Source organism: Mustelus asterias, chromosome 2, assembly GCF_964213995.1.
Source record: "Mustelus asterias chromosome 2, sMusAst1.hap1.1, whole genome shotgun sequence".
NCBI classification, from domain to species: domain Eukaryota; kingdom Metazoa; phylum Chordata; class Chondrichthyes; order Carcharhiniformes; family Triakidae; genus Mustelus; species Mustelus asterias.
The window spans coordinates 69,654,663-69,677,912 of NC_135802.1; the positions used below are offsets into that span (position 1 = coordinate 69,654,663).

At 43.1% G+C, this 23,250-nt stretch overlaps 1 protein-coding gene across 7 annotated transcripts in view; it reads left to right on the forward strand.

Moving 5' to 3' along the window:
- cobl (cordon-bleu WH2 repeat protein) overlaps window positions 1-23,250 on the forward strand; it is a 345,820-nt gene that overhangs the window by 255,707 nt on the left and 66,863 nt on the right. For all 7 annotated transcript variants that reach the window (XM_078236757.1, XM_078236727.1, XM_078236736.1 and 4 more), the window contains exons 7-8: window positions 4,576-4,687; window positions 6,308-6,523. In XM_078236757.1, coding sequence (XP_078092883.1) covers window positions 4,576-4,687; window positions 6,308-6,523 — 328 coding nt within the window. The remainder of the gene's footprint in view (window positions 1-4,575; window positions 4,688-6,307; window positions 6,524-23,250) is intronic.

Below are 23,250 nucleotides of genomic sequence, written 5' to 3' on the forward strand. Positions count from 1 at the left end.
TGCAGTGAGGCAAACCAAATGTGACTGTTTTCTCTTTATTAAGGGAGAGTGTCTCGTCATATTGAGATGTTCCTTCTAGTGCTCTGGTTAAGAACTGATGAAATGCAATGTCAGCAGGGACTTGCAGCCTGGAGACTCAGACCTTTAGTCATCTGGTTGGGAAGTAGGCACCCTACCATCTGCTCTTATAGAGCACCCTGATGAAAACAAGTTTCAACATTGTTAAATTTGTTGTGCATGACATCATTCTCTTTCACTTTGATAATGAACCATGCTTGAGTTTTTTAATGATTTTTTTTATGAGAGGCTGTCCAAGTTCTCAGGGTGTTCAGTACCATGTAGTGTAACCCTCCCTTATGGGTGGTCTGGTTTGTTTTTAATTGGAGGACTGATTAACTTTCTTTTTTTGGCACAGAATACTCATTGTGTGATGTGGTGCTGTGCCAATCTTGGTTCGATTTGCCAAGCTTTATTAAGTTGTGTGGATTGTCGACATAAGAGAAATATTTTCAGTTTGATGTTGCACAAAAATAAATTAATTTATCAGAATACTTTTTAAAATTTCATACATAGGAGCTGTGTGTTGCTCACAGGGCCAGTATTTATTGCCCATTCCTAATTGCTCTTGAGAAGGTGGGGGTGAGCTGATCTCTTGTATCACTGCAGTCCACCTTGTGCAGGTATATCCACAGTGCTGGTGGGGAGGGAATTTCAGGATTTCGATTGAGTGACAGTGGTAATGTAGTTTCAAGTCAAGATAGTTGTGGTTTGGAGGGTAACTTGCAGGCAGTGCTGTTTCCATGTGTCCGCTGCCCTTGTCGTTTTAGATGGTAGAGACCGTGGGTTTAGAAGGTGCTGTCGATGGTTACTGCAGTGTATCTTGTTGATTATACATACACACTGTTGCAACTGTGCACCCACAATGAAGGGAGTGATGGGTGGAGATGTGTGAGGTGGTGGGTGGGGTGTCGATAAAGCAGGCTACTTTCTTCCACAAGACATCGAGCTTCTTGAGTGCCATTGGAGTTGCTCTCAAACAGGTAAATAGGAAGTATTCCATCATGACTTGTTCCTTGTAGATAATGAACAAGCTTTGGGCAGACAAGGGGTAAGTTACTTGCCACAGAATTCTCAGCTAAAACCACAGAAATAATAAAGCACAGAAGGAGGCCATTCAGTCCATCTTATCCATGCCAGCTCAAAGACACCCAGGTGCCCTTTCTAATCCCATCTTTCTGCACACACCTCATAGCCCTGTAACAACATTCTAGTAAATCTTCTCTGCTTTCTCTCTCCAGAGCAATTACATCCTTCCTGTAATGTGGTGACCAGAACTGCACACAATAGTCCAGTTGTGGCCTCACCAATGTCTTATACAGTTCCATCATTATATCCTTACTTTTGTATTCTATACCTCTGCTAATGAAGGAGAGCATTTCATATACCTTCTTTACAACCTTACCTACCTGTATTGTTACCTTTAAGGACCTGTACACTTGCACGCCAAGATCTCTCACTTCACCTACCCCTCTCAGTATATTCATGTTTGTTGTTCATTCACTTTTACTTTTTGACCTCCCTAAATATATTATCTTACACTTATCAGAGCTGAACTCCATCTGCCACTTTTCTGCCCACTCTACCAACCCATCTGTACAATTTTGGAGCCTCTCCACTAATCACTACACAGGCAATTTTTGTGTAGTTTGCAAATTTCCCTATCGTGCCCCTAAGGTCAAGTCCAAATTGTTTACATGTAAACAAACAGCGGGGATCCCAACACCAAGCCCTCCAGAACACCACTTGAAGTAGCTTTCCATTCTGTTGGTTAACTAACAGAAAGCAAAGAGCGGGGGTAAATGGATGTTTTTCTGGTTGGCGATCGGTGACTAGTGGTGTGCCTCAGGGATCAGTGTTGGGACCGCAACTGTTTACGATTTACACAGATGATTTGGAGTCAGAATTCACAGATGACTCTAAGATGAGTGGCAGAGCAAAGTGTGCAGAGGATGCTGAAAGTCTGCAAAGGGATATAGGTAGTCTAAGTGAGTGGGCGAGGGTCTGGCAGATGGAGTACGATGTTGCTAAATGTGAGGTCATCCATTTTGGTAGGAATAACAGCAAAATGGACTATTATTTAAATGGTAAAAAATTGCAGCATGCTGCTGTGCAGAGGGACCTGGGTGTCCTTGTGCAGGAATCACATGGAGTTGGTTTGCAGGTGCAGCAGGTAATTAAGAAAGCAAATGTAATTTTGTCCTTCATTGTTAGAGGGATGGAGTTTAAAAACAGCGCGGTTATGTTGCAGCTGTATAAGGTGCTGATGAGGCCACAGCTGGAGTACTGTATACGGTTTTGGTCTCCTAACTTGAGAAAGGATATACTGGCACTGGAAGGGGTGCAGAGGAGATTCACTAGGTTGACTCCGGAGTTGAGAGGGTTGGCTTATGAGGAGAGACTGAGTAGACTGGGGCTATGCTCATTGGAATTCAGAAGAATGAGGGGAGATCTTATAGAAACATATAAGATTATGAAGGGAATAGATAAGATAGAAGCAGGGAAGTTGTTTCGACTGGCGGGTGAAACTAGAACTAGGGGGCATGGCCTCAAAATAAGGGGGACAGATTTCTACAGAACAAAGGGTTGTGAATCTGTAGAATTCCCTGCCCCAGTGAAGCAGTTGAGGCTACCTCATTGAATTTTTTTAAGGCAAGGATAGATAAATTTTTGAACAGGGTAAAGGAATTAAGGGTTATGGTGAGCAGGCGGGTAAGTGGAGCTGAGTCCACAAAAAGATCAGCCATGATCTTATTGAATGGTGGAGCAGTTCGAGGGGCCAGATGGCCTACTCCTGCTCCTAGTTCTTATGTTTTTATGTTCTTATTCACAAGGGCAGCCTTCAACCATTACCCTTTGTTTTCTGTTACTCAGCCAACTTTGGATTCAATTCACTACATTATCCTGTATCCAATGGGCTTTTACTTTTTGACCAGTCTGCCATGTGGAACCTTGTTAAATACCTTACTAAAATCCATGTAGACAACACCCATTGCAATATCTCATTGATCCTCCTCATCACGTCCTTAAAGAATTCAAATTCCTACTCTTGTTGCCATACTATTTACATAGCTGGTCCAGTTAAATTCCTGGTCAGTGGTGATCCACAGCAGTGTAATGGTGGGGATTCAGTGATGGTAATGCTCTTGAATGTCAAGGGGAATTGGCTAAATTTTCTGGTTGAAGATAGCCATTGCCTGGCCCTTGTACAGCACAAATGTTGACACTCATCAACCCAAGCCTCAGTGTTGTCCAGGTCTTGCTGCATGTGGTCACAGAACTGCTTCAGTATCTGAGGAGTCAGGAATGGTACTGAACATTGTGGAATTATCTCAATTTCTGGTCTTATAACGAAGAATACGTCTTTGAAGAAACAGTTCAAGATGGTTAAATTGTGGGAACAACATTGATGGATTCCTCCAGTGATGTCCTGGGGTTGAGCTGATTGGCCTCCAACAACCACAGCCATCCTCCTTTCTGCTAGATATGACTCCAGTCAGTGGAGAGTTTTCCCCTGATTCCCATTGACTTCAATTTTGCCAGGGCTCCTTGATGGCATACCCGGTCAAGAGCTGCCTTGAAGTCAAGAGCAGTCATCTCACATTACCTCTTTTGTTTATATTTGGACCAAGTTTTCTCATCACCTGCTGCTGACACAGTCTAAGAGAAATGTTCTTCTGGACCCAAACAGCTTGGTGAGTACTGGTGCTGCTGAGCCATTCCTTGGGCCACTTCCTCCAGACTAAATACCACTGTGACACATGCATGTGGACATGCACAGGGAAAGTGATATGGAGTTTGGGACATTGGCTATATGATATGACTTGGTCATTATGACTGTTTCAGGCTGCTTCTTGACGAGTGGGACAGCTTTTCCAATTGTGGTACAAGTCCCCAGATGACTGGGCAGGTTCTGGCTTTGTTGATTACACTGCAGGCTAGTGCCATCCTGTTTTATTCTTATTTGACTTTTCTGTAGCAGTCTGATTCACCTGAGTGGCTTGCTAGGTAATTTCAGAAGGCAGTTAAGAATAAACCACGGTGTTGTGGGTCTGGATTCAAATGAAAGCCGGACTGAATCAGGATGGCAGATATCTAGATGGGTTTTTATGGCAATCTAGTAGTTCCAATATTATCATTACTGAGACTGACATTTTAATTCCAGATGTATTAATAAAGTGAACTTAAATTTCCCCAGCTACCATGATGGGATTTAAACTCATGTCACTGGTGCATTAGCCTGGGACACTGGATTATTATCCAATAATAACATTATCAATATATTACCTGTTCCCATTATGTAATGTTTACAATGTAAGGGCGTTTAGGAGCATGAAAATAACTTGTAAATACTGGGTGGAATATATTACTTGGTAAATAATAAATTCTAAACTGATCTATTTTTATGGACAACATTATTGACATTATTTACAAAGTTGGGAACAGGAGTATGGATTTCAAACCGGATCGTACACAATGTAAGAATATTTAATGTCATATTTTCTATTTGATGTGTAGATTGGTGCTGAATCCCTAAATTCTACTCAGAAAAAACGGCGTGCTCCATCCCCACCACATCGAATGCCAAATACATTAGATGGGACAGAGTTTGAGAAGAGCAATACCTTTGGTAAGTGGCAGTGATTTATTTTGTTCAGTCTAGATTTTTAGCACTTTTTTGAGGTACACGGTTCTGCTCTAATTGTTGGGACATCAAGTGAAAACTAATAGCTTGGTGATCAAGAGTTACTGGTGAATGAGTAAAATCTAAAAAAGTAAACTGGTGAGCTTGCTTTAATTTCTGAATGAAGCACCACCATTTAAATCAGGTAATAAAGTAAATCTTAGTGACTCAGCTATGCATATCTCTACTTTTAGCTCATACGTTAACCATTAACATGTATAATGAGCCAGTTATATTGCAGTTTCTGAATTTTTAGAATGTAGTTTGCAAAAACTGCATAATTGTGAATCCAAGTCACTGGCATGTGGGCGCTTTGAAGTTTGGCAAGCTTCAGAAGGTAGCATTAACACCATTGAGTCTTTACAAAGGTTGCATTATAACTGCAACATGCAAGTTTTTATAATTGACTCTTGCTGACGTTAAAAATGTCACTAGTGCATTCATTATTGACAAGTTGTGCTCTGCAAGTGCCCTTTAAGTCCACAAGTACAGATCTTCATGTTGTTGGAGTACAGAGCAGACTGCATTAACTTTGTTCTGCTTACGAAAGATAACGTGTCAGTCTCAAATTAGTGGTCTTCAGCATAAAGGTGCAATTGCTTGTTTATGATGTGTTGCAAAGATTGAATTATCAATACATGTTAATCCAAGCAATACAAAAATTTAAGCACATCAAGTGCACTGTTATGGTAAATTCAGTTGTGTCACTGCTGATTTGTCACTGCAATGTACATTAACAACAAAAAGTGCTGGAAATATTCAGCAGATCAGGCGGCATCTATGGAGATTAAGATTAAGATTTCAGGCTGTGATCTTTTATCACAACTGGAAAAACTTAAGAGATGTAGCAGGTTTTAAGTAAGTACAAAGGCAGGAAAATAGAAAAAAGAGGAAGAAAGGACAAAATGTCAGGTCCGTGATAGCGTGGAAGGCAGGAGAGATTAGATGACAAAAGGGATGATGGTGCAAAGCAAAACTGGGTACTAATGGAACAAGCAAATAAACAAAAGATGGGTCTAGAGGAGCTGTAATGGCAGAACCAGAATCATTATCAACAGCTGCTGTCTGACAAAAATAAAGGTGGAAGTTATGATCTGTAACTATTGAATTCATGTTGAGTCCAGAAAGTTGTGGAGGGTTTAATTGAAATCTGCAATGCTATTCCTCAAGTTTACTCTCAGATTCATTGGAATAACATAGATGGCTACCAGCAGGGAGGTCAGAGAGGGATATTTCAAGCAGCGCGTCTCTAAAATGTATTGAGATGGGGGACTGCAGACAAGCCTGCTGCTAACATTTCTTTCTGCCTCCAATCAATAGGTAAATGCAAGTCATTGCATGACTGGTTTGGAACATATCTGCAATGAAATCATTGTTATAAAACTGTACCAAACCCTGAATTATTGCTAATGTTCTGATCATATTGCTGAGAGCTTTGGTTATATCTACTTAATACTGTTTTTGTCTCTTTTCCTCAGTTTGTGTTAAAATGTTGTATCAGATTGCTAGAGGCTTACCGTTATATACCCCAGACATGCTTATTACCCTACTTAATCCCCTATCTAGGTATTGCTGGACGTCAGGTGCCACTTAAGCCTCCAAGAGCTGCATCGCCAGTGTCAGGCAAACCACGTAGTCCACCCCAGTTAACGATTCCTCCTCCCCCACCATATCCACCTTCTGCAGACATTGAGATTACCAACCAGCCAGGAATGTCACCAGAGTATGGTTTCACTAACACGGTGCCTGATGTTACTGAACATGGTGAATCGATGCCTGAATGTAGGTCCTCTAAAAAGTACATTCTATCTTCTATATCTTAACAGGTCGATCATATGTTAAGACTTAGTAGTTCTCTCGTTTACATCAGCCATTTCCAAACTTTCTTCTACACATATCAAACGTAGGAACTTGCTTTTTCCAAATAAGCAACAGTTTTATTGTCTGTTCTTTCAATGAAATATTATCAACAAAATGGCGTGGTGGGTATTTTGTTAACTCTGCTTGCAAAAACATTTCAATTTGCAAATATGACATGAGTCATACATCAGAAATATGATTATATTTTTGAAGGGTGAAGCAGGGAGTGGGGACTTCCATTAATCATGCTATGAGTTCAGTCATTGGGCATCCTTCTCTAAAGCTAGATCATAGAAATCATAGAAACCCTACAGTGCAGAAGGAGGCCATTCGGCCCATCGAGTCTGCACCGACCACAATCTCACCCAGGCCCTACCCCCACATATTTACCCACTAATCCCTCTAACCTACGCATCCCAGGACTCTAAGGGGCAATTTTTTTTTAACCTGGCCAATCAACCTAACCCGCACATCTTTGGACTGTGGGAGGAAACCGGAGCACCCGGAGGAAACCCACGCAGACACGAGGAGAATGTGCAAACTCCACACAGACAGTGACCCGAGCCGGGAATCGAACCCGGGACCCTGGAGCTGTGAAGCAGCAGTGCTATCCACTGTGCTACCGTGCCGATGTGTAAGATGAAAGCTGTTTTTGAGAAAACCTGCCATATTAAGTGCCAATCAGCAGTGGTGGGTCTCCCCATGGTCAAGAATCCCAGGGGTGAATATGCTATCTACCCAGAGCTCCCAGCCTATTCGAGGTTGGCAACTCTTCATTACACCAGGGAGAGGCAGTGGCTTCTGCAGGTACTTTACCCACCTGAGACCCAGGATCATCACAGACCCATGCACAGGCAAGTGAATGATAGCAGGAGGATCACAGCATGGTTGTAACAGAGGAGGGGTGTCAACAGCAAGGGCAGAAGGATTGCCTTCTTCCTGCTGCTGGGTTTGATCTGGCGCTGAGTGCCTGACACGAGGAACCCTCCCCAGAAGCCTGCATATTTCCAGGCTCCCCACATGAAACGTTCCTCCCGCCCCCATGGCTGGATGAATGCCAGCAACGGTGAAGTGAGGCCTTTAAATGCCACCTGATTAAATGCCAAACTCACCACAGGGAGGGAATGATAGGGAGTCTAGAACAAGGGGACACGGTCTGAAAATAAGAGATCTCCCATTTAAGACAGAGATGCGGAGAAATCTTTCTCTGTCTGGAACTCTCTTCCCCAGAGAGCAGTGGAGGGAGGCTCATTGAGTAATTTTTAAGGCTGAGTTGGGGAGTCCAAGGTTATGGGGGCTGGACAGGAAAGTAGGATTGAGGCCACAATCAGATCAGCCATGATCTTATCAAATGGAGAAGCTTGAGGAATTAAATGACCTACTCCTGTTCATATTCGTATGTTTGCACCTTCATAAATATTTTTCCTCAAGCTTACCACAACAGATATTGGGAGCAAAAAGCAGCATATCCTTCAACTTCTGCACCCAATCTCACAAAATTCCCACCTTTAACACTTTGGCTATGATGCACGGCTTTTATGACACCCTTGTGCGTCAGCTGAAACTTTTTAACCAACTTGTTAAGCCACACCCAGGTTACAAGAGCACACACATTCCTGCACACAGTAATAAATCATTTATTCAGGCAATCACTTCCATCAAATATATACCTAACTGCCATTGATAGGCTGCCACTGACAGGTTGTTTCTGTTGATTAGCTTGCAGTTGGAATTCAAATGTTAAATTAAATTTCAGTTTGAGAAATACTCACCAACACTTGACAAGAATTCCCATTCCCACCAATTTTCCCACTTTTGCACTCTCTACATTGCCGGCAGAGTGGCTGTCCCAATTCATGATGCCGTGCTGCATCTTCCATAACCTGACCATCACGAGGGCACAGCCCTTGCCATCACAGATGTGGTGATCACCTCAGCAGGAGATACAGTCGAAGGAGGAGGAGTGAATAAAGCTAGGAGATCAACCTGCCAGACAGGTTGTTGGCCAGTGCCTCGTTCAACTCAGGTTCCTTTGAGTAAAATTCCAGATCCTCATTGTTTAATCGTTCCACTCCTTACCAAGTGTCCATCACAGCATCTCTTTGGAAACAAATCTGAAATAAAAGCCCCCACAAAGCTACCATTCCGTACCAGTGTTATCCAGCTAAAGACCGCATATTCCATACAATAGTTAGCTATCACCCTTGTGCTGTCCGTTAGTGCCTATGTGGCAAACATAGAATCATAGAATCTCCACAGTACAGAAGGAGGCCATTCAGTCCATTGAGTGTCTACCGACCACAATCCCACTCAGGCTCTGTCCCCATAACCCCACACATTTACTCCGCTAATCCCCCTGACACCAAGAGGCAATTTAGCATGACCAATCAACTTAACCTACACATCTTTGGATTTTGGGAGGAATCTGGAGCACCTGGAGGAAACCCACATCTCTGCCTGACCTCGTGCTCCTACACAATGCTACCTTAGTGGCAGCAGGATAGTTGACCCTCGGTGGGGGAGTCTGCAGATGGCCTTGCAGGACATCTACAAGCAGCTTGGAGCCTTGAGGACCCGGCTTCAGACTGCGCCACCTAATATGGGCAGCAGTGGTCTGGACTGGCCAGCTGCAGGCAAAAACAAATGCACAGTTGGGAGTGGCAGTGGTGGCACCAAGATTGGAGTTACTGGCGAAAAAAGCAATTGTGACATGAGGAAAGACTTTTTTATACAGCAAGTGCTTTGGATCTGGAATTCACTGCCTGAATTAGGAAGATTCAATCAAGACTTTCAAAAGAGAGTTAGGTCATTATCTGAAGACGAAATGTTTTCAGGCTAGTGGGAAAAGGTGGTGGAGGAGAGTGTCAATAGGTCAATTGCTCTTGCAGAGAGCTGACACAGTGGGCTGAATGGCCTCCTTTTGTGCTGTAACCACTCTGTGATTCTTCTATACTTATCCAAAGAGAAGACATCAGATTCATACATTACAGAGCCACTACTTCCACTCTCGCAGTTTGATGGGGTAAGGACAGGAGTGTTAGTGCCTCAGCTATTTGAGTAATCTGCTTGTTGCGATACCCAGAAATACTGCTGTCCGCAGACCTGATAGCCGAACTCTGAGCCTGCATGGCAGCAAGCTGGGTTTGCATGGCACTAAACTGAGATTTTATGACCTCAGCCTGAGCTTCAACTTCAGCACCCAGAAACTGGAGGCTTCTCCTTGTGCTGGAAGCTGAGACAAGGGCCATCAGTCTGTGCCATTATTGTCGGGACCACATGTGGTCTTGTGGAGTTTGCCACCACTGCTTTCTGGGAAGGATAGACTCTAAGCTCAATACAAAGATAGAGGCCAAACTGGAGCCGAACTTCTCCATGCTCCATGCAGTTCTCTGAATTGCATGCCAATGCATCAAGCATTTCATTCTACATGTCCATCAGCCTTTTTCCTATGTGACCCTATCAAAATCCTCATGTACGACCTTGTCCTCTGGGAAGTTGGCACTCTCGTGGTCCTGTCCCCTTGGCCTGGGAATAATCCACTTATGACTGGGGAATCACTACATGCCTCTTTGCTACTGTCAAATGTTCATGCAATTCCTGTATCTGAGCTGATGGCTGCAAGTGTCAGATCATTTGATTGTGTTTTTTTGATCCTCTGTCTGTTCTCCCTCTAGATCTTAGGCCGCCTATACCACTGGCTTGCCAAATGGCTGTTCTTGGGTATCTGAAAGCATAAAGGTACAAGGCAGGGTTGGGGTGAAGGGAAGTGGAGAAAGTATGAGGTGCATCATAACAGGATGTAGGATGAGGGTGAAGTGGGATGTGAGGAGATGCATTGAACAAGAACACATCATCATCCTCAATGGTTTCAACCATGCTGCTGGCCACAGCTTCAGTGGCCACCACTCCAATTACTCCCAGCACCATCTCCTCCATTTAGTAACCACACGCAACCCTGCCTGCACATCCCCTATCCTCTCACACTCTCACCCAAAGTGAGGTGCTGCTGCTGCTGCCCCCTATTATGGGCCACCTTACCCAGCAAAAGGGAAGGAAGTATGTCAGCAATGGATAATGTGCCAGCCACAATTTAATAATGTATGAGAGCTGTGTGAGCCTTCCAGCAGTGCTCAGAGTGCAAAGGTGAGGTGAAGAATATGAATGTGAGATTTGAGTTTTTGTGCCTAGAAATTGGGGAAAAGACAGTGTGGTGACTGGAGCAGTGTGTGACGCTGATGGTTCAGTGGTAACAATATGGCATCCACTGACCTTGGCCACTCAAGTGATGTTATAAACTTTATTTTTTCATTTTTAGGATGTGAGTGTTGCTGGCAAGGCCAGCATTTGGGCTGATCCCCAATTGCCCTTGAGCTACTGCAGTTATTCATGTGTTGTTTCCAATGTTGGGGGAGTCCACAACTAGGGGTCATAATTTGAGGATAAGGGGTAAACCTTTTAGAACGAAGGGAAGGAGAAATTTCTTCACCCAGAAGGTGGTGAACGTGTGGAACTCACTACCACAGAAGTAGTTGAGGCCAAAACTTTGCCTGATTTCAAGAAGAAATTAGATGTAGCTCTTGGGGCTAAAGAGATCAAGGGATATGGGGGGAAGTGGGGATCAGGATATTGAATTCGATGATCAGTCATGATCAAAATGAATGGCGGAGCAGGCTCGAAGGGCTGAATGGCCTACTGCTCTAGTTTCTATGTTTTGATGTTTCTATGTTGTAGCTTAACCCATAGTGCTATAGGGCAGGGAGTTCTAGGATTTTGACCCACCAATGAGGAAGGAATGACAATATAATTCATAGCTTTAATGGTGTGTGACTTGGAAGGGAAACTTGCTGCTGCCCCGCCATAGGTGATAAAGGTCATGGGTTTAGAAAGTGCTGTCGAAGAAGCCGTGGTGAAGTGCTGCATCTTGTAAATGGTGAACGCAGCATTGGTTACAGAGGGAGTGAATGTTTAAGCTGATTGATGAAGTGCCAATCAAACGGCCTGCTTTGTCCTGCATGGTATTGAGTTCCTTGAATGTTGTTGGAACTTCAGTCAATTAGAGAGTATTCCATTACATTCCTGAGTTGTGCCCTGTAGGTGATAGACAGGATTTTGAGAATCAGGATGTAAGTTATTTTCTGCAGAATCCCAACCTCTGACCTGGCCTTATAGCCATATTATTTCTATATCTGGTCCAGTTATGTTTCTGGTCAATGGTGACACTGTAGAACTTTGATGGTGGGCTACTCAGCAATGGTATTGCCATTGAATGTCAAGGGAAGGTGGTTAGATGGTTATTGCCTGGTATATGTGTGCCATGAATGTTACTTGCCACTTATCAGCTGAAGCCAAAATGTTGTTCAAGTATTAATGTATGTGGGCACAGATTGCTTCGTTACCTAAGAAGTTGTGTATGGAACTAAAAACTACAATCACCAGTTAATGTCCACACTTCTGACCTTATGATGGAGGGAAGGTGATTGATGAAGCAGATGAAGGTGGTTAGGCTTAGGACACTACCCTAAGGAACTCCTGAGCTGCCAGCACTCTCCTGGGGTTGAGGTGATTGACCTCCATCAACAACAATCATCTTCCTTTGCGTGAGGTATAACTTCAACAAGTAGAAAGTTTCCCCCCCCGATTCCCTTGCTGTCAAGGGCAGTAACTCTCACCTCCCTTCTTAAACTTAGCTTTTTTGTCATTGGTGAAGATTGTAATGAAGTTTGCAGTTAAGTGGTATTGGACAGAACACAGACTGAGCACAAGAACGCAGGTAATTGTGAGCAAGTGTTTCTGGGTATCATTGTCGATTGCATCTTCCATCACTTTGCTGAAGTTTAAGAGTAGACTGATGGGGTGATAATTCTCTGGATTGGATTTAATGGACAGGATCCAGGTGATATTCCACGTTGTTGGATAGATGTCAGTGTTGTAACTGTACTGGAACAGCTTGGCTCAAGGTTACAGCTGGTTCTGGAGCACAAATCTTCAGTACTGCAGGTAGGAAGTTGTCAGGGTCTTTGCTATATCCAGTGTGTCGGCTGATGGTGGATATCATGTGTGTCAGCTGTTGCTCCGTTGATAGCAGTTTCGTCTCTGAGTTATAAGCTTCTGGGTTCAAGTCCCACTCCAGGGCTTGAGCACTAAAGTCAATGCTGAAGCTCTAGTGCAATACTGACAGAGGGAGTTCCTGGATGGGATTTTACGGCCACGCTCGCCCCAAGGTTGGAAAATCCCGTCTGAGGTCAACAGACCTTTGCATGGTCCATGTCCCGCCACTACGATTCCCCTGACGAATGGGATGGGAAAGTTCCACCCCCCCCCACCCCCTTCTTTAAGATGAGATTTTAAACTTAAGTGCCATCTGCTGCTTCAGGTGGACCTAAAAGTTGCCATGGCAATAATTCTAAGAAGAGCAGGGGAGTTATCCCTGATTCCCTGTCCTGACCAATTTTTATCCCTCAATCAACATCACAAAAACAGAATATCATCATTATCACATTGCTGTTTGTGGGCACTTAGTGTGCATAACCTGGCTGCTGCCAGCCTTACACTGCGACAGCGAGTACACTTCAAAAGTACTCCATTGGAAGTAAATTGCTTCGGGATATCTACTGTATACCATTGCCACCATCTCTGATCAATCTGTCCTGCAGATGGGACAGGACATACTGTGGAAGGGTTGGCTGAGTCTGGGACATTGACTGTAAGGTATTATTTGATGAGGGTAACTATGTCAGGCTGGTGCTCTCCCAATTTTGGCATAAGTCCCCAGATGTTAGTGAGGAGGACTGGGCTGGTGTGTTTTTGTCATTGTTGGGCACTGTATCCGGGTCCACAAGGCCAGAATCCTGGCATTAACTGTGATGGCTAGCTGCTCCTACTGCCTTCTGAGTTCATGTCTTACGGCCCCCTGAAATAAGAAGACTTCTCCTGACCGGCCAACCTCCTGCATCAAGGCCCCCATTATGGCTTCCAGGAACTGTTGGCACGTTCTGTGGGCCGCTGCACCATTTTTGTAACTTCCTTCTGGTCTTCTACTCTTCTAACAATTCTACTTTCTGCTTCAGCCAGAATGTGTTTCACCTTGAGGAAGTGCAGTTTGGCTTTAAATAGTGCAGGTTAGCTTTAAGTGGTGCTAGCCTTGCACAAATTTGAGCCCCATGCTGTGACATGCAGGCATTCGCCATGCAGCAGCATGTTCAGTGCTGGCCTGAATAACGCAATCATTATAATTAACAGCTGCAGAATGTTTATGTGATGCCCACATCACTTTGAACATGCAAGAAGTAAATTGCACACTGTAATCCCTGTACCCGATTTTGGCAGCTGTCCAGTTTAGTCTCCATAATGTCACACTAGCTGATAATTCAAAGATATTGCCTGACAGTTCTCTTTCATTCAAAGACTCACCTATTTTGAACAACAAATATGTTTGTCTTCATTATCAAAATATTTTGTGGTCCTGCAACAATCCTTGCAGAAATTTGAAAAATCCGAACATTTTAACCGCACAAGAAAAACTGCTGTGGTTGTTTCTTTACAAAGTTTCTGCAAATATTTTTCAAAAGTACAAACGACCAACAAAAATACCCAGATTAACGGCAGATTGGGCTGAATTTTCCCAGTTCATTGAAATTGACCTGAGAGTTAGGATGACCGGCAATATGGTTGAGGACGTTGCGGGAGAGGTCTGTACCTAACCAGCTTCTGCTGACAAATCTCAAAATATAGGGTGGGATTTTCCACCCCACCCCATGGCGTGTTTTGCAGAGGCAGCCCTCTATTGGTCAGTGGTTGGATCTTCTGGTCCTACTGCTATCAATGGCCTTTCCCATTGTCTGCACCCTCTGCTGCCGGGGAACCTGTAGCGGGCACTCACTGTTGGCGGAACAAATCGATCCCACCAGCAGGAACAGCCAGAAAATCTTCCAATTCAACATCAGTTGTGATTCTGCCATTGTGCTAAGAACTACACGAAAAAACAATTTAAGATTATCAGTCAGGCTCACAGTGTAGCTCACTTGCTAGAAGTTACAGATATTATTTACACACAGAGCCATGTCCTTTGCAGACAAAAGGACCGTGTCCACACATTGCGCCTTTTTCAACTAAACAAAAGCTTGGGGTAGCCATTCATTGGTTCATTCCCCATGGCAATGCCCTGACCAATCAGAGTTCACCTACCTGGTTTGAGTTTGAATTGAAAGCTTTCAGTTAGCTGTTCCCTGGTGCATTCTCCATGACAATACCTCTACCAATCAGAGTCTACTTGCCCTTCAATTAGCACTCTCTTCTCATGCAATATAAATGATGAATCCCTTTACTACTTGGTATCCTTGTGCGCTATCCAGATGGGATCAAGAAAAAAGGTATTTTCTTTCAGCAATGCTATTGATTAAATTGAAGTGAAATACTCTTTTTATACTTTGAAGTGCATTCAAAGAACAAATGCTTTGACAAGTTTAGTAAAGTTTACACTAAGTGTGGTGCTAGGAATGTTATGATTTGTTAAAGTAATACCAGATTTAATATAATTACTGTTTTACTAATCATTAACTAGAATAGTGATACGATGGAGTGCAATTTTCCAAATACATTTTGCAGTAATGTGCTATACATTGGAGAAAGGGAATCTGTTATGTTTATTGTCATAATGTAATATAAAACATTTTCAATTATCATGTACAGGCTATTTCATGGCAATAATTTCTGTTCATGACAGATAAATATTGTGTCTATACAGTTTTACATTCAGTTTATTTTAACAATGGTTATATTTTAAAAGGTTCAATTGCTGAGAAGATGGGTTCATTAGATTGACTAAAAGACTAGTCAAATCTATTGTCTGACTATGCTTTTAAAGAAAAGAATAATTGTAAATGGGGTGTTGTAGTGGTACTGTCACTGGATTCATAATCCAGAGACCCAGAATAATGCCTTGGGTTACTAACCCAGGTTAGTTTCCCGCCATGGCAGATGGCGGAATTTGAATTCAAAAAATCTGGAACCAAAAGTCTAATGACCATGAATCCATTGTCGATTGTCGTAAAAACCCATCTGGTTTTCTGGAAATCAGCCATCCTAACCTGATCTGGCCTATATGTGTCTCCAGGTTCACTCACAGCAGTGTGGTTGACTCTAACTGCCCTCTGAAATGGCCTAGCAAACCATTCTGTTGTATCAAACCACTCGAGAATCAATAAGGAATGAAACCGGATGGACCACCGGGCATCAACTTAGGTAGTTTAACAACACCAGGTTAAAGTCCAACAGGTTTATTTGGTAGCAAAAGCCACACAAGCTTTCGGAGCCTTAAGCCCCTTCTTCAGGTGAGTGGGAATTCTGTTCACAAACAGGGCATATAAAGCCACAAACTCAATTTACATGAATAATGGTTGGAATGCGAATACTTACAGCTAATCAGGTCTTTAAGATACAAACAATGTGAGTGGAGAGAGCATCAAGACAGGCTAAAGAGATGTGTATTGTCTCCAGACAGGACAGCCACTGAGACTCTGAAGGTCCAGGCAAGCTGTGGGGATTACAAACAGTGTGACATGAACCCAATATCCCGGTTGAGGCCGTCCTCATGTGTGCGGAACTTGGCGATCAGTTTCTGCTCAGCGACTCTGCGCCGTCGTGTGTCGTGAAGGCCGCCTTGGAGAACGCTTACCCGAATATCAGAGGCCGAATGCCCATGACCGCTGAAGTGCTCCCCAACAGGAAAAATCTGGAACCAGACCCCTTCCTGTTGGGGAGCACTTCAGCGGTCATGGGCATTCGGCCTCTGATATTCGGGTAAGCGTTCTCCAAGGCGGCCTTCACGACACACGATGGCGCAGAGTCGCTGAGCAGAAACCGATCGCCAAGTTCCGCACACATGAGGACGGCCTCAACCGGGATATTGGGTTCATGTCACACTATTTGTAATCCCCACAGCTTGCCTGGACCTGCAGAGTCTCACTAGCTGTCCTGTCTGGAAACAATACACAACTCTTTAGCCTGTCTTGATGCTCTCTCCACTCACGTTGTTTGTATCTTAAAGACTTGATTAGCTGTAAGTATTCGCATTCCAACCATTATTCATGTAAATTGTATTTGTGTCTTTATATGCCCTGTTTGTGAACAGAATTCCCACTCACCTGAAGAAGGGGCCTAAGGCTCCGAAAGCTTGTGTGGCTTTTGCTACCAAATAAACCTGTTGGACTTTAACCTGGTGTTGTTAAACTTCTTACTGTGTTTACCCCAGTCCAACACCGGCATCTCCACATCATCAACTTAGGTACCAGAAACGACAATGACAAACTCAGCCCTGTTGACACTGGAAAGTCCTCCTGACTAACATCTGGGGGCTGGTGCCAAAATTGAGGGAACTGTCTCACAGATTAGTCAAGCAACAGCCTGACATAGTCATACTCACGGAATCATAAGCTACAGATCATGTACCAGATATGACCATGACCGTCCATGGGTATGTCAGGACAAACTCAGCAGTCAGTGGCAGCACCGTGGTATACAGTCAGGAAGAGTTGCCTTATGAGTCCTCAACTCCAGACCCCATGAAGTTTCATGGCATCAGGTCAAACATAGCCTGGCTAAGTGCCTCCACCACCACCACCCCCCGCCCCTCAGCTCCCCTCACTGCCTCCATATTCACCTCTGGGGGTGCATTTAATTCCACCCAGAGTGTTCTTCTTCAGGGGCAATCTCACCGGAATTTGGAAGAGTGTAGGTTCCGGCGAGAAAAATGGAATGTTTCTTCCCAGAGAAACAGATTGGTTTTCTTTCCAGATCTTACCACACTCTGTTAAAAATAAATGGCTGGACGAGGTTCAAAGTATCATGTAGGAGGCAGGGCCTGGGCACGCCAGCAAAGCCCAGCTGCACTGAAATCGGCGTGCCATGTTTAAAGGATGTCGAAATCAGAACATGAATGAAATTCCCACCTAGCTCACCACAGAGGTCTCAGGGGCACCCCCCACCCTGATCGGAATCGACATTCACCCTACCCGCCCCCCGATCGGAGTCAGCACCAACAGTCAGTGCCGCCGACACCTGCCTGCCCGAACATCAGACTCCTTCCCCATCCCCCAACAATCAGTGCTGGCACTTGCCCCTGATCATCGGACCCCTTGCCACCCCCCCCCCCCCCCCCCCCCCCCCAAAAACAGGCAATGCCGGTATCCCACCTTCCCCCGAACATCAGACCTTTTTGCTACCCCCCCCACCACCCACACAATCAATGCCAACATGCCCAGCTCCCACATCCACTTCCAGCCACCGCCACATACAAATGAATTCCCCCCGTGAGGCTCCCACAGGGGTGTGCCCTGGCACTGCCCCTGGCACAGATTGGCACCGTGCTATACCTACCTTTATGCCCCTAGGAGAAACCCCATGATAGGTTCAGGCCCATTGTGGGCATGAACCTGATTACACTGCTGGTGAGGGGTTGAGGAAATCGGAAGTTGCATTCTCACCGGTGAGATTCAAGACTTCAGGGTTTCGCCGCATCTTGATCACCCGCCAGCAGTCTCAAGAACGGCAACCCTTCTACTTGGCCATCACTTTTACCTGGTTTGAATTCAGATTCTGTGAGATGTAACTAATATTTGGTTTCTTATTTTCTACTCACTGGCCTAATTTACAGGGGCAAAGCTGATTTCAAAAGCAGCTCTGTGCATTTGGAGTTTATGTTCCATTTGGTTGTCTGAATCCACCAGCAATAGAAAACATGCTACTGAGTTCTTCAAACTTATTTGTTTACTCCAGACCAGAAATGTATTTGTTGTTCTGACTGATGTTGTGTTTCTTCAGTGAACAGAAATGTTTAGATTTATTTTATACGTGTTTAAATTTCCTCTTCTCCTTCCCAATCCTTTGGCTCAGATATCTTCCATTGCTGGAGAAGCATGTTACTGGTAAGCCTGATGTGGAGATGCCGGCGTTGGACTGGGGTAAACACAGTAAGAAGTTTAACAACACCAGGTTAAAGTCCAACAGGTTTATTTGGTAGCAAAAGCCACACAAGCTTTCGGAGCCCCAAGCCCCTTCTTCAGGTGAGTGGGAATTCTGGTAATTTTGGCTTTTGCTACCAAATAAACCTGTTGCACTTTAACCTGGTGTTGTTAAACTTCTTACTGGTTTGGTTTGAGAGAAAGGGACAGTAAGAGAGTTTCTGAACTCAGATTGGTGACGGCCATAAAGTTTGTCTACTCTTGTTTTTGCTTTTGGGCTGTCAGCAACATAGCTGGAAAGTGCAAAAAGGTTTAGATTCTGAAACAGAAATCATACAGGACAGAAGTAAATCTTAGAAATTGAGGCTCATCTTTGGGTTAATTTGACTGGAGTTTGGTTCCCAAGGTGGGTTTTAGGATTTCTCAATTCCATTTTATTTCAAGCAACTGGCTTTTGTTATGATATTAATTAGCATTAACAATACATTAGCAATTTATATTGATGAACAATTTCTGTCAGTCATGGGATTTTTGTTTTCATGTACTTGTGAATGTTTGTTTTAACTTTACTCTACTATCCTCTCATTCTTTTCCAGTCACCTGTTGTGCACCTGTCCCTATGCGAGTGAATCGCCTCTGACAACCTTTGCTTCTACCTCTGAACTCCTCCAATCGTGACCTTTCCTGTCACCATCTGAACTTAAATCCTTCTTTCTCTTGATGGGCCTTGTTTCACAAAGACCTTGGGCTGACTGCTTGTTTGTATATTATTTTAATTGTGATCACTTACAAAGAGTGTTATTTACAACCTGTTCAGTGAAAGTTTCTAGTGCTAAAATGGTTTAGTACTGGGGTGTCCAAACTTCTGCCTTGTAGGCTGCATAGGCACATACTATTTAATATTAAGAGCCACGAGTAAAATAAGAACATCAATTAAATTATATATATCATTCAGTTAATACTTAAGAATCATGGCACTTGATTCAGGATTTGTTCATCAATGAGGAATTGGTGGTAAACCTGTCCTTTTCAAATTTTAAGACTTAAGAAATTCAAACTGGACAAGATATTTGTGCACAAAAACAATCAGAATTACCTGACATCAAGGACACTTGAGGGACACATGCATAGAGTATTAGTGCGGAAGGTTGAACACCTCTAATTTTGTACATTGGTATATCTTAATTTTCTTGCAATATCTTATGTTCTATATACTTTAAATGGTCAGTTCATTAAACATGGGTAAATTTTACAAATTCACATTCCTGGCATGGAGCTTAACGTGCTGGAGGTGCCAGTGTGGAATTTGAGCGGGAACTCAGCAGGCCCTGCAGCCTTTTCCATTACTAATGGGTGAAAAGTCCTAAGGATTAACTCATGTCATGCCAAAGTTCTCAATACTCTCTGAGCAACCAAAGCTGTGCACCAGGAGTTCAGATTTGTAAAATTACTCCTGAAACTATGCAGTACTGTACTTAACATTTTCTTTTGTGTCTAATTGCTTTGACTGATCTGTCTTCTTTCACATTTCATGCTTATTATTTGGATATCACAATAATTGTGTTGCAAGTAACTTTAGAAGCACAACGTGGTATTAAGGAAAAGTTGAATTTAATTTTGGATGCTTCATGAAAAGTTTCATGCGGTTTTACATGTTAAATTTTTGTATTACAGTTATTCTTTTTATTCCAGTCCATTAGTTTGCTATGTGAATACATCACCACTTTGGAAATGTGCCCGTTGAGGGGACATTGCTATAGATGTTGCAGCTATTAACTGAGAGGCTTTCCATGCCTCAAGCTGCTCTTTCTTTGTGTGACTGTTTGTAAGATTGAAACTAATTAATAGTTAATGGACCTGGGTAACTGCTAATCATCATTCAGATTTGGGAAGAAACCAAAGTCAAAGCTTCAGTTTGGGAAAGGGGAATAGGTTTGAATTGAATGTTCAGTTTTACTTTCTGTAAAAGTTTTTGGACATGGAAGATTTTATTTGTGTCTGTACAACTATTGAAATGATAGTGGGAGTAGAAGAAATAAGCTAGCTGTGGAATTGACAATCTTTGAATTGTATGCAATCTTGGAACACAATGCATGGTATTTAATCATGATGCATTTGAAAAACTTATCCATCCTAAAATGTTACTTCCCGAAGTCTAACTACTAACTAGATTTTATTGAATCAGCATATAACCTAGTAATTAACTGGTCGAAATGAAGTTGGATGCAAGAGCTTTGAAGAAAATACTTTTAAAAATATGGATGGAACAGATCTGAGATAAGATAGCATGCAAGTAATGGATCAGATAATAGTGCCATATGAAGTGACCAGTGACCATACCTTTAACTCACAAGAAGTGTTAAGTTTGGAAGAAAATTTGTTGGCTTCCTTTTCATAAAGAAAATTAGCTGAGCAGTTAAATACTTTTAGTGGTCTTCAGAAGTAAATGAAGCATCATCCTAATGGAAGGTGCTTTGCATTTAGTGCACAAATTGACAATTTTCAGAAGAGCATCTATATAATTGATACATTGATTCTTTCTAAGTAATGACATGCTGTGTTTTGATGGCTGTTTGCATTTGGTGGTAGGTACGTTTTTGGATTTCAATTTACTCCTCAGGAAATAAGGCCAGAATTTTGACATTTAAGGAGTGACGGGCAGTTTGACTCATTATGTGGCTTAAAGTTTGTGTTGCAGTTAAATGGTGGACTCTTGGGTTAGCTTTGCAACCTTCATCAGTGATATTTTACTGCAAGATCATTTTGCATGCGGTGTTAAATTGTTTATTGTGTATCACAGTGTACCTACCAATAATTTGACTTGTAATATTTTATGAAACTGAATATTTTAACTTCTTCTCCATAGAATTTTTGAATTCAAAATCATCAAATTAATATTTAAAAGCAAAGCAAAGTAGTGAGCATCTTCACGATGTTTACCAATGGCCCACCTGGTTCAGTGGGAAGCAGGCTTCATTCCAGGAGATTGTAAAAATCAGCAATAACCTGGCATGAATGCCTGAACTTCCTGAGTGCTAACATAAAATCATAAAATGTTTACAGCCCTGCATTTTTTATCTTTTTGGATAATGATCCGATTCCCTTTTGAAAAATTCAATTGAAGCCTCCTCCACTACACTCTCAGCATTCCAGATCCTAGCCACTCGCTGCATGAAAATGTTTTTCCTCACACTGCCATTGCTTCTTTTGTCAATTACCTTACACCTATGCCCTTAGGTTCTCGATCCATCCATCAGTGGGACCAGTTTCTCTCTATCTATTCTTCCCAGACCCCTCATCATTTGAAATACGACTATCAAATCTCTTCTCAATCTTCTCTTCTCCAATAAAAACAGTCCTAACTTTTAAATAACTGAATCCCTGGAACCATTGTCACAAATCTTTTTTTCATTCACTCGACTGCCTTCACACCCTTCCTAAAGTGTGCTGCCCCGAACTGAACGCATTACTCCAGATGAGTTTGAACAAATGTTTTATACAAGTGCAGCATAACTTCCTTGCTCTTGTACCCTATTATGCACCTACTGGTGAGGCCCAGAATACCATATGCTTTGTTAACCATGCACTCAACCTATTCCTGGCTCCTTCAATGATTTATGCACACTTAAACGCAGGTACCTCTTCTCCTGCATCCCCTTTAGAATTTTATCCTTTATTTTGTATTATCTTGCTGTATTGTTCCTTCTGTCGAGAGAGCTGACCCTCTGCCTCTAGACTCTGTGTTGTGGTTCTCGCCTGCTTTGAGTTGGAGCTCTGTATCCATCCCCTCTGCCATGTGGAACAGTATGTGAGTGAGAAGCCAAATCTTGCTGCTCCCAATGTTGTTGCTGCTGCTCCTGATGCTACTGGTATTGTTCTTCCTTTTGTTCCTCATCAAGGGCTCACGGTAGAGCTGTATGAGCTGCTGCCAAGCCATGATGAAAGCTAATAGCTGGGAAATGTAGATCAAGTGCAGTTTAAGAAGGCACCACCACCTTCTCAAGAGAAGTTGGGATGCTGGCCTTGTCAACAATGTTCACAAGGTGAATTAATCCAAGACAACTGAACTGGCTTCCACAACATTAGAAATCACCAGTCAGATGGTGAAAGCGCACTCCAATGCTGTGAGTACCAGCCACAAACCAAAGCGGGGATGCGGCTATTCAGTTTCACTCTTTAAAGGCTTCCTAGTCTGTCAGTTCCACCGAAGAAACACTCCGTGATGTTCCCTAGCCCGATTGACCCTTGGGAAATCAGCACTCTGGCAGCTAAAGCTAGAATTCTGGGTTAAATCCTGAGTTAATTGGGAATTTAAATATTTTAATTATTTAACTGAGTTCCATGGGGTGCCCTACCTGGTAGCAAACCTGCAGCTAGATAGGATAATGTCAGGCCTTGGCTCAGTGTCATTTTTCAGGGCTTTGACATGCCACCCCTCCCCCTCCTCCACCCCAGGACACCCACCCCTACCCAACATGCAATCCGCCCCCCACCCTCCCTGACAGTTACAATTGTGCCCATTGTTCCTCACTGAAATTCACGTTGGAGAGTTGATCTTTGAACACTCTGGGCAGAAAGGACCTTCTGTGGAGTGCCTTACTCCCTCTCCTCATTCTTCTGGCAACTTCCCTTGGTCTGCATGACCTTTGATCATTATCCCTCTCATGCTGTACTCAAAGGGGAATATCTGCT